This window comes from Megalops cyprinoides, chromosome 22 (assembly GCF_013368585.1).
Source record: "Megalops cyprinoides isolate fMegCyp1 chromosome 22, fMegCyp1.pri, whole genome shotgun sequence".
Taxonomy (NCBI): Eukaryota; Metazoa; Chordata; class Actinopteri; order Elopiformes; family Megalopidae; genus Megalops; species Megalops cyprinoides.
The window spans coordinates 1,752,279-1,764,666 of NC_050604.1; the positions used below are offsets into that span (position 1 = coordinate 1,752,279).

General features: G+C 42.4%; 1 protein-coding gene across 5 annotated transcripts in view; it reads left to right on the forward strand.

Annotated features, from left to right (window-relative positions):
* The window catches only part of fgfr3 (fibroblast growth factor receptor 3), a 61,714-nt gene that overhangs the window by 12,580 nt on the left and 36,746 nt on the right, over positions 1-12,388 (forward strand). For 3 of the 5 annotated variants that reach the window (XM_036517232.1, XM_036517231.1, XM_036517233.1), the window contains exons 3-4: positions 6,410-6,673; positions 10,764-10,829. In XM_036517232.1, coding sequence (XP_036373125.1) covers positions 6,410-6,673; positions 10,764-10,829 — 330 coding nt within the window. The remainder of the gene's footprint in view (positions 1-6,409; positions 6,674-10,763; positions 10,830-12,388) is intronic. The other 2 variants (XM_036517235.1, XM_036517234.1) reach the window with 1 other exon arrangement.

Genomic DNA, 12,388 nt, shown 5'->3' on the forward strand with positions numbered 1-12,388 from the left:
GGCTGGGAAAGTGAGGGGGGTTTGGGGAGGGGACGGGGGGCGGGGTTGTGGGAGTGGATTAGGCTGGACATGGGGGGGATTGGTGGGCAGTGGATTAGGCGTTTTTTTTCTGGTAGCTAATTCCACCCTGTCCTACACATACATGTATGGTACCTCTGCTTGGTTGTGCTGTATCATGTGATTTCACACACTGAGCATGCAGGCCCTTATAATGCCCATACTGTACCCGGCTCTATTCATGGGACAACACTTAACTGAACTGGAACAAGGTGGGATGGGGGGCCCCACAAAGCAGTGCTCCAGCTGAACAAAACACATTGGGGATCAACTACCCAAAAGATAACAAAACAACAATAAAATTGGTGTGTTAGGGGAGACTGCGTGGGCAGCACAGAAAACAGTGGGCTACACACTGCTGCTTTCAGCCAGCAGAGGGCAGAGCGTGCTCACACCCTCTCCCCACTATCATTACCACAGAGCAAGAGATAATTAAAGCCTTTTACATATCGCTATTGCTGCATCTGCATTACTGCTACTCTTACTGCCACTGCTATGTACCTAATATTACAACGGTGTTCAAAAATATACACACACCTTTATTTTGTTCCCTTGTGAGACAAAATTTAAACTGTTGTTAAACCTTTTGTTCCTTTGTGAAAGTTAAATGATGGTGTTTAATTAAGTGCTTATTTAATAGTTGGGATTGGGGCTGGCGGGGTTTGAAAACAGCTGTCTCTATTCATTTTCTTCATGGTTAGTTCCTGGGATAGCAGTCACACAGAAGGACAGATAGTTGAGCTTTCTCCCTGTCTGAACAGCGAGCAGCTATAGAGCAGATCTCAGCCCTCCTCCAGTCTCCCAGCAGTCCCTTTGCTTTCTCTCTCTGATTCCCCCAGACCTCGACAGTGTTCTTGCCAGGGCATAGCCGCTGCTTTTTAAACCTAGTCATGATCATAGATGTTATGAACTGCTCAACCTTTCTTGTGCAAGCCACTCTGGATGAGAGCCAAATTGTCTTACATATATATCTGAAATGTGTGGAATGTGAGTCAGATTGCTGTGTGTCAGCGCCCAGGAACAGGGACCCTGACACTCTTGAGAGTCTGAGTTTGGAGAAAAGTGTGGGTGATGTCGCTTCTTTCCACCTCCTCCAGCCTGCAGGCCCCTCTCAGGACAGGGTCTGCTCCCCCAGCGGTCGCTCTGGGGTCAGAGGTTAAAGGGGATGATCCACTCAACTGGGGAGATGTTTCAATCAGCTCCCTATGTTTGGTCTTGAGTGGAGATGACACTTTTCCCCCATTGGCTTTGTGCGCGTGCTCTGTTGGAGGTCTGGGAGGGATGCATTCTGACTTTCATTGTGCATACGTGATACACGGCCCATTTATGTTAGCCACAAGATTTCTTTTATACATCAGAAAGACAGCTGACTCTTGTATGCTGGATGTGGTGTTATAATATTTTATATATTTCTTTCTTTAGTCATTTTTGGCTCTCTGTCTATGTGTGATTATTACTTCTTTACAATGCTGCTGCATCCTAAGGCCTTGGCCTTACATTGCAAGGATGACTGTACACTGAGTGCTGAAAAAGAAATGCTTTGACTCAATAGAACACCAACTAGGATTCTGATTCTCGAGCACTTTGGGTTCTCTAGGGTCCTGTAGCGAAGTGCAAGAGCCAGGCTCTTTGGTGTTGTGGTCAAAGCTGCAGTTTGGTACCTCGTAGACCTGGCTTCAAAGCCGGGTGGGGTGACTGCTCTCGCCCTTCGCTACAGGTCCCTCTCAGATAACATCCCAGTTAATTCCCCTCTGGGGTCCTGTGCAATGGACAAGATAATACTTAACAGTGAGAATAAAAAAGACAGTCAGACAGACTGGGCAGACAGATAGAAAGGGACAGGATGGATTGCAAAGGAAAAAGAAATGTAGTAGTATAGCAGGAAACCACTGTGTGTGATCAGTCCATCCAGCAATACATAATAAACAAAGTGGCCATAAACCTGTAGTAGGGTTAGGCTTATGAACTTCATGGTTGAACATCTCTATGCCCTGGAAACAGACAGGTTTTGTCTTAAGTAAAACTGGTATTTTGTTATACTCTCACATTTTGGGAGCACTTGCTTCCTTGCAAGAAAAGCGTGTACAGTGTGTTTGTTGAATTGAAAGTAGGCCAGTCCGCCTTTGGAATTACAATTATGGCTCAGCTGGAGGCCCGGCTGGCTCAGTGTAGGCAGGCACTTTGGCTGTGAGGAGGCTTTCTGGGTGTACAGTAGCTTCCCTTGGGCATTAGCATGGCAGAAGAAGGGGCGTTTGGAAGCAGTCTTTAACTTTGTGGCATTTGATAAAGCGCCTGTCCACACAGAGTAGAAAAGAGGCAACAAGCCACAAACTCCTTCCCCTTGATGTCCCTGTCTTTCCCTCCAGCAGGCTTTTGATAGTGTGACGTTGTCAGGCAGCTGGAGATTAAAGACATTGTGCCGAGGTATTTACATCCGGCCAGGCCACATTAAACAGAGATTAAGACTCACACATTAAAAAGTTTGAGCACTTCCAAGCGGGTGAGGATTTACAATCCACATAGCTGTGAAACAGAGAGAAAGAAATTGTGCTGGACCTCATTGGTGGTCACGTGGCCTAGGACCTGGCAATGTTGATGCCTGGCATTGAGACACTGTTTTCAGCAAGGCAATAGTAAAGAATCTGTTTCTTGGGCTTTGTGTTTGAGTGAGCTGCTGTTTGGAAGCCCAGTGCCAGAATGACTCTCTTTGTCTGAAGTTCATTAGCCCAGTCCCCGTGTGCAGGCCCGTATCAACTTATTTTATTGGTGGATTTTTCCATTGTGTAATTGCAATAATGTTAATAAATGAAATATCACATTCTTTTTACTCAGTGGCTGGATCAGAGGTGTAGATGATAGATGCACTTTAAAAAATTCTCTCATTTTCACAAATATAGTATAGTGCACACGCGCACACACACACACACACACACACACACGCACTTACTCACAGACACATGTGAAAGCTCACATTTACACTCACAGATGCATGTGAAAGTACACGCACATGCATACACACACACAGACGCACAAACACAAACATGGATAATTGCAATCCCAGTGGGATGTGGATAGATCTACAAATAGTTTCAAGTGCTTAAACAAGTAGAACAAAAGCCTAATTACCTGCAGTATAAACTGTTTTAGCAGCCCAGTGCAGACTTTCTAGGCATAACTGTATATTAGCCCAGGGTAGCAGAAAGCAAGCTGGATTAAGACAAATGCCTGCACTGTCCATCTGGAACCAATCACATTAGGTACATGCTGCTGGTTTTGGAATGAACTTGATAAAGTAACAGTTAAGTTTTTCAAAGAATCTGTAAGTTTAGTAATATTTTACAGCTCTGTTCATCGGCTTGTTTTTAACTGTCTCAATGTTGCATCATGCAAAAGTGAGGTGTTATTTCCCAGAAGGACACTATGTCTTTAGAAATCAGAAGTTGTAAAAAGAACAAATTTGATAACCATTTAGATTAAGTTTTCAGTGTCAGGACTGTTTGAGGTTATTTAAATCTGCTTTGTCTGAAAGATTGTTATAGCAGCCCCCATGCACTTCCACAGTGCAGAGTGGCAGTGACAGTGTGAGGCTGATCACCTAAAAGCAGAAGAGACACAAGGATAAACAGAATGACAGCTTTTCTTCCACAGGAAGCTGCCATGGTTCGCTGCAACCACCCTGATTCCAGGGCACTTGCTGTCCATACTCTGTTGCACAGCACTTCCATGCAGGGTACTTCCTGTCCATATTCTGTTCCACAGTGTAGACATGCAGGCCACTTCCTGTCCACGCTCTGTTGCACAGCACTGCCATGCAGGGCACTTCTTGTCCATATTCTGTTCCACAGTGTAGACATGCAGGCCACTTCCTGTCCACGCTCTTTTGCACAGCACTGCCATGCAGGACACTTCCTGTCCACACTCTCTTCCACAGCATAGCCATACAAGGCACTTCCTGTCTCCACTCATTTCCACAGTGTAGCCTTGCAGGGCACTTCTTGTCTGCACTCTCTTCCACAGCACTGCATTACAGGGCACTTCCTGTCCGCACTCTGTTCCACGGTACCAGCCCTTGTGGGCTCTGAGCACAGTGGATCTTTTCATCTGGGCCTTAAACCCCTGCTTGGAGCACAAGGGGCTCCCCAAGAATAAATAAACCCCTTGGGTCTGAAAGAAAAGTTGAGTTTGTAACCAGTGCCTCACTAACAAGAGTCATGTAATAGGAAAGAGATACTGTAGGATATTTATTGTGATATTCAGTTGAGATTAATGCCCCCCTTCATTTTAAGGAGCAGTAGAGGTGCACCCTCATTGAAGACCCCCCCCACCTCCCGCTTGGCCTATTTCTGTTCTCTGATACTGAGACATACACCAGACCCTGAAACTCAGTCACACACCATGCCCTGAACCTTAGATAAGCACCACGCCCTGATATTGGGACACGCACTTTGCACTGGTACTGGGACATGTACCACGCCCTGAAACTCAGCCACGCACTGCACTGTGATACAAATGCAGGGACTGAAGAAAAACCACAGAAACATAACTACAAACTTGCAGGGCTGCTCCCTGAGTTTGTAAAAGCAGAGTTGTGGAGCTGGGCTGTGGCCATCTGCAGATATGTAGGCTAGTGTGTTCAAATGAAAGAGGAGAGGAAAGGTTTACATTATCACTGACACACTTCACGCAGTGCACTAAAAACAAACAGCTGGCTGAAATTGCAACAAAACTGTGTTAACATAAAGACCATTATCACACCTTCTGTTCTGTGTGCAACTATGCTAGTCATCTCTCCCTGTCATGTACGCCTTGATACTGGGACTGGGTCTAAAAGTAACTCAATTTAGACCAATAATGAGACAATATTTTCCCCTGGTCTTAAAAGTCTTAAAGATTTCTTTCAAAATGTGATGAAAGGGCTGTAGTTAATGGATTTCATTTGATTAATGGAAGATTAGTGGTCTGAGAAGGAAAGGATAATATTCACTCGAGGTGTTCTGTTGGTCTCTTAGTGTCTGTTTATCTGATAGTTTGCCTGGTAACTTGCTGTGAAAAGACTATTTAGGTTTGATTCAGGACATGCCATTATTCCATTGCCTATGAGACCCCCTGGTAAGATATGCATTGTGCATGTTTGTGTGCACTGCATATTCATGTTGTGGGGTTTCTGCTCAATAGGACCAATTCAGACTTGCAATACATGTATAAATTATAAATCAAAATAGAGGTACACTTGTGCACATTCTAACCATGTCATAGGGTTGTGATGACAAATGATAACAAAATCGGTAATTTTACCTCCATTCAAAACTATAGGCAAGAACAGCGGGAGTATTTCACTTCAGTGTTTGAAAAATATGTTTGTTAAATAGCCATATCTCCGGCAGTTCTGGCTCTACACGCATAAATTATACATCAAAATAGAGGTACGCTTGTGCAGATTCTAACCTTGCCATCGGGTCTGTGCTGTGATGAATGGGTTTTGAATTATGAGCTGAAATATATGCCCAGTTCAAACTTCGCTCTAAGTCATGTAAACACATTCCTTTGTCAAAGAGAGCTCACAGCGTCAGACACAGAGAGGGGAGGGAGACTGCACATGGCAACTCCAATAGCGTGTATGCTCAATAGTGCACACAGACAACCACACTTTGCATTTTCTTCAGAAAATGCACACAAATCTAGTTTTAAGTGATATGCAGGTATTGCATTATCAAGTCTGAATTTGAAAAATCAAAAAACACATTAGTGAGGCACACAAAAATTGCCTAGCACCCCTAAATCTGAATCAGCCCCAGTGTGCCTAGGATTCACATGTACACCCCAGTAGATTAAAATGCAGTATCAAATACCCAAACTTGTTGTGCAAGCATGGAAACCATGGTATAAACAGCACAGATAAGGTTGAGGTTTTGCAGTTCATGTTTTGATTTAAAAACTGTGTTTAAGAAAATCTCCATCTGAACCAGCTTGTTTAGGTCATGCAGTGCAGCCGCAAAGCAAGCTTTAATGTCCTCCAACTCACGTCCATGGCTTTGGCTCTCACTGAGCAGGGCAGAATAAGCACATTCAGTCCTGAGGCTCTGCCACTTACAGGCATCGCTGTAGAATCATTGCATGGGCTCAGTGTCTGTGAACAGGGTGGGGGACTGGCTGGCTGTGTTTTTACTGTGGAGCTGTGGAGCCTAGCCCATGTCCTTCTTTGGGTGTGCAGGGGTCGGGGTGGTGCTGTGAGTAAGCCATTTGTCATCTCCAAGTGCAGTGAGACGGGGAACCTAAACGTGGCATGAAAACAGGGAGTACAAACCAGCAATGGTCTAATTGTTTTATTTCAACGTCTTGTTGTTTTTCTCAGACTCTGCATCAAGTGAGTCGGCCTTCCTGGAGGATTTTGTCCTGGGGATTGGAGACACTCTTGACCTTACTTGCAGCTCTCAGGCGGTGTCCCAGCCTGTCAGTTGGTTCAAGGATGGCATGGGTCTGTTGCCCAGCAACCACACAAGGATTGGCCAGAGAGTGTTGCGCATCATCAATGTGTCATACGAGGACTCGGGGGTGTACTCCTGCAGGCTGGCATTCGGCAAAATGCTGCTTAGCAACTTCTCCGTCAGAGTGACAGGTGAGCACACAGCTGTTACCTGGTCTCTTTAACCACATTTACAGCAAAAAAACACTGAACAGCTGCAAACTTACGCTTTCAATTTTTCTTTGATTTGCATTAGTGCTGTGTAAAATAAGACCGGCACTTCCTTAAAATATGGGCAATGATCTACTATTATGATATATAATATACAATAATGTAAATAATTGCCTTCACCCATTAACCATTTAATAAACTAATGAGAAGACCTGTCAACTTTGATAAAGACAACTTATCAACTTTGATAAAGCCATTATTACATTAGACAGGGTTCGAATTACAGGTGGAATTCAGGGGGTCTGACCCCCCTAGTTAAGACTTGGACCTCCCCTAACAGCAGTGGCGGCGGGTGAGCTGGAAACAAGAGAATTCCCGATTACCACCTTTAAATCTATCATTGCTATTACTTTCATCCTGTCCCCCTTTATCCTCCTTGATTAACAATAAAATAAATAATTCACAGAATAATCAACACCAATGGCGTAATTAGAATAAATGATTATGCTTGCGAAACACCGCAGACTGTCATTTGTGTGCTTGCTATACCATGAGATTGTAGTCGGGCTTTCCCTTGTTTCCAGCTCCTCCGCCGCCACTGCTGTTGGGGGGGTCTTAATTAGGGGGGGTCAGGACCCCCCAATTCCACCCATAATTCGAACCCTGACATTAGATAATTAAGAGATGATGCACCCCACACCAGGAAAGAGATGTACAGGGGTCATTCCTAGCAAATCATCAGGTTAATGACAGCAAACACAACTGCATCAATGAGGGCTTTACAAGATCTGAGCAGTATATTAGAGACACAACAGTAGACTCACCTCTTCGTAACAGCATCTGTGCTTGCACAGAAGCGCTGAAGCAGGACAACATGCAGTCTGCCAATACACTCCTATACAGCCAGCATTTTTCACATTACAAGTGAGGGATAGTGCACTAAGTGGAGGCCATGGCTGTGAAGGTTTTTAATATTGGAATGTTGTTCATATTCATATAATAAAAAGTATGCTTGCTAACCACCAAATTATTTTGTTTGGATGAAAAGTACTGCAAGCAACCATGGTGCTTTGAAAAATCTTTCCAAGGAGAAAAACTGGTGTCAGTCAGTCTGTGATCTTTATCTATAACATTACCATAGAGAGAGAAAGAGGTCAGTATACTTTTTCTTGGCAGAATATTTACCAATGATGACCGTTAACCCTTTTGTGCGTACGCTGACACCGGTGTGATTAGCCCTTTCGCGCATATGGTAAAATCGGTGTGGTTAGAAAACTAGATTGGAAAAATTCTAACTAACGTTAGCTTTGAGGAAACAGTGATTTAATGTTATAAAGTATAGCAAATGCGGCAGTTAAAATTATGAGAAGCTTAATAACGCTACTGAAAGCATAACAATCCATGTAACGTAACACGAGCAATACATAGCATAAAATAATTCACGTGCGAAAAGGATAATGGCATCTCCAGTAGTTTCATAATATCAGTAAGATCTGTTATAAATATGTCATTCATCAAAATAATCTCACAGACAGTATTTGTGTTTTTTACACTCAAGTCTGATGTTAAAACAGATCTGGTGTCAGTCTGAAACTCAGGGTTCAGGGCGTGAGTTCAGGGCATGCACACATCCCATAACCTGTGTACGTGGAAAAACCAGGCCAAGTGCTGTTTGTGACTTATGCTGTTGGGCAAAACAAGACATGTGTAAAAGAACTCAAAGTTAACTGATGTGTTTGTGATTAATCTTTGAGTGGATAATTCTCTGTACTGTGGCTTTGTGGGTGGGGGCAGGAGAAGCATGACTAAGTGGAATTAAATGTGCTGTGACACCCTGTTTCATTGGTAATGACAGTCTTGGTAGGGACTGTCCCATTTCTGGCATGCTGTTTGGTTGCATATTTATTATTGATTTGCCTTTGTAGACACACTAAAATTTTCACATTTTACACCAATCCTGAGAGATGTGGTCTACCAGGGATCGGAACCATGGCTCTGTTGATCGTGAGATCTGAGCCATGACCCCATCAATCCCAGGGTTTGGACCACGACACTGTTAATCCCAATATCTGAACCATGACTGTGTTAATCCTGGGACCTGAATCATGTCTTTTATAATCCCAGGTGAACCATGAACCTTTTAATTCCAGGATCTGAACCATGACTCTGTTAATCCAGGGATTTTAACCCTGACTCTTATAATCCTGCAATCTGTACCACTCTCCTCACTGTCCTATCTCTCCCATAAAGGTTCCCCAACATTCCTCCTCTGAAAACAATCAGCATCTCACTTTACCACAATACTGTCAGTAGATGATTATAGTAAATTCTATCACGGTAAACCTATAAAATTTTGCTTTTCCATCGTAGTGTTATGAAGTGACTTTTTCCTATCTCTTTCTTAGTTACTAAAAATGTGCTCAGGCCTTTGCTCAGAGGAGCTTTGTGCTTTTTTATAAGATTGCATTGGTGCAAGGTTCTCTGTTCCCTATGTGAGCCCAATGTGCTGCAGCAGGCCCAAACCCTCCTATAGTGCTGCTGAGGGCTTGTGATTTCACAGTAAATAACAAATTACGAAAAAAAAATTACAGCTGAGTTGGGTCCTGTAATACAGAGGCAATTGTTCAAGACCAGCACTGTTAGTGTTTCTTTAGAGGCATTTGAACTGGGAGGGTAAACCACAGTTTAAGCCTCATTCTGTTGTAAATTGAAGGTACCAGCTGAGCCTGTTATTGACTACTAATTGCAAAGCAATTAGTTTGAAAAGCTTCACATTGAAAACAGATGGGGTGGCGATGAACTTTGCTCTGGCACATGTGTTTAGGAACTCTGCCAAGGAAACCAAGATTTTTCCAGCCTTGATCAAAGAGGCACAGCAGCTCCTCAGCCTGGGTCCAGATACCAGGCACTTATTGTGAAAAGATCATTGTAGCAACAAGATCCTTTCACACAGTCTCAAATGTATTGACTCAATTCATGCTGTGTATTGTGTTCTTCTTTAAATATTTGAGCAAGGTGTCAGGTATTTAAAAAAGATATGTCTCTGGTGTTGAACTTTGTCCAGTTACAAATTGCCTGAAGCCAATTTAATATCATACTGTTCCTAGGCAGGTTGTGTACAGGTCAGTGTCACTTTTGGCTTTTAGTGTTATGCAGATATGGTGTTAAGAAAATAATCATTTAAAGAAATATGTCACCTGGAGCTACTGTATGTTGCTGAGCTAGCTGCTAAATGAGACCATTATGTAAAACAGGAGTGAAAGAGAACAAGAAGGTGTTTACAGAGATCTCAGCAAAGCTCTGGCAGGATCTGCCTTTTATTAACCCCCAAGCTAAATTGCACAAGCAAATTCAAGGTCATACCAATTAAATAACCATGGAGGTTTGTGCCATGTAACAATTTGAAAAGATGCAGAACAAAGATATATTTATATTTGTGGCTAGACTTGTGTGAATGTTTTTAAACTATATGTATATCATATGTCTATACATATGTATGGGAATATCGTGGGTTTTTATTATGCTTGACCCTTCGGATGACGGGGGTACAAACAAGGCGGGTTACAAGAAGAAGTAAAATTCCTTCTGTGATCTTTATTTCTCCACAGCACAGCAGGGACAGAAACCATATGTTCCCCCTCAATCTCCCTTTAATCAGACTCTCAAAAAAACCATATTGCTAGTCTTCTAACTAACTAGGTCCGTCCCCTATAAGGGTCTGTAAGGAAATGAGTCTTACTTGTTTTTCTGTAGCAAATAAGAATATATACAAAAATAATGACATACAAAAATTAATAACAACACAAGTCACTATAAATAACAAATTATATAAAATTATGGCTACATATATACCAACCATATATAAATTGATTAAATATAGGAATTTGTTCATCATAACAGTAGTCTCAAAGGGTCAGCGAAATGTTAGTTGGAAGCTGTTTCTGATTATTTTAATGTCCTTGTCGACATTAAGGCTGAACTGCAGTATGTCTTTGTGTTCATTTTCATTTAAGCTTGCCATGCATTAGACAGAAATGTGATATTTGTGCACCTTTGTGCTCATTCCCAACAGACTCCTTGTCTTCTGGTGATGATGAAGACTACGACGAAGAGTCAGACGATGCAGGTAATGGAAACGGTGTGTTTCATCCATTTAAAATGTACACATTTAAACATTGTGGAGAGATGGTGTTTGAGGCCCGTACTGTGAGCTGTTCCTCTGTAACCTGTGCCCAATGTCCTGTTCTAGACCCATAGCTGGTTAAACATTCACTCCTCTGCAAACTATTCCTCTGGAGAAAAAGGATGTGTTTCTTTGCATTCAAGGAGGAGTCTTTGCACCATGATTTTTATTCAAATCCCACTGTGTGTTTAGCAGTGGGTAAAGAATGAGCAAACATTATGAGTCACATCATCTGCAGTGATGTCACCCCAAGCTGGATAAAGGGTCTTAATCAAGCAGCTGCAAACAACTAGAGTAGCAGCTTTATAGTGTCCTAGGTCCAAGTGCATGCCCAATATGACTGCATTCTGCAGACATTCCAGTTGGTTTATAGAGCTTTCACTCATTCACTCACAGCCTTAAATCTCAGATAAAACTGAAGTAGTGGAGGAGAATGGCATTAACACAGCAGTAAGCTGTAATCTTTGTGAGTGCTCCCATTTTGACTTTGACAGTATATTGTGCCTCAAAACATTTAGCTCATCACTTTTCCTGTCCTGCTACTGCAATTGCTTCAGTCATTTTCAGAGTAAAAATCGCCTGTTTTAAACTTACCTTGGATGCACCACCACCTGAATCACCACCTTCTAGATTGATGGATTTTTTTCTTGCTTTGGAGAGCAGATACAGGGATGGACTCATTGGTCCTGTCTTCTTTGGTTCGGACAGCTATAGAATCGTAATTAGGCAACATTGCCAGGCAGTCAAGGGTCACTGAGTTGGTGTGCATAGACACTAACTCTGTATAGGTTACAGCGACCGTGTCACTATCTCATTGTGCTTTACCCCTGTGCTCATTGCAGAGACTGTGTCACTGATAACACTGTGCTCATTACAGAGATTGTGTCCCCTCAATTAAATTAACATGTTAAATAATTACATAACAATAACAATGAATTGTCCTTCATTGTCCTAAATATGTGCTACTTTTTACTTTTTTATTAGTTTTGGTGATAGCTGAACATGCCAAACTATGTTGAGTTAAAAAACTATCACATTTATTTAAAAGTGAAGGACACATGATGAACCCAGTTATATGTCTCATTATCCCACTACATTGGACAGTCTGCAGAGACTTTGTCACTCTTTCACAATGTATGACATAGGAAGGAGATCTTGATGGCCTTCAAAAGGGACATAGATAAATGTTACATCCCAGAAAACATTTTCCTTAGATATTTTTCAGAGAAAAATTCTAGGTTGTGAGTTTTAGGGAGGTCCTGTAATGGAAAGTGCACGAATGGTACCCAATAGCTTAAAGAGTTTATTAGCCTGCCCTGTGACTGTCGTTTCCCATAGTCCCAAGGCTCTGCGGTTACAGAGAAGGGATTAGGAAAAAGATAAAAGCTTTTCTTTTTAATGTCTGCTAATCCACCCCTAATTAGCCTGCAGAAAAGAGTCCTCTGCAGAGGTTACAGCCAAATGTGATGGCCAAGCTACAATAACTGTAAGCAAAGTGGCTTCACAGCTCCAGA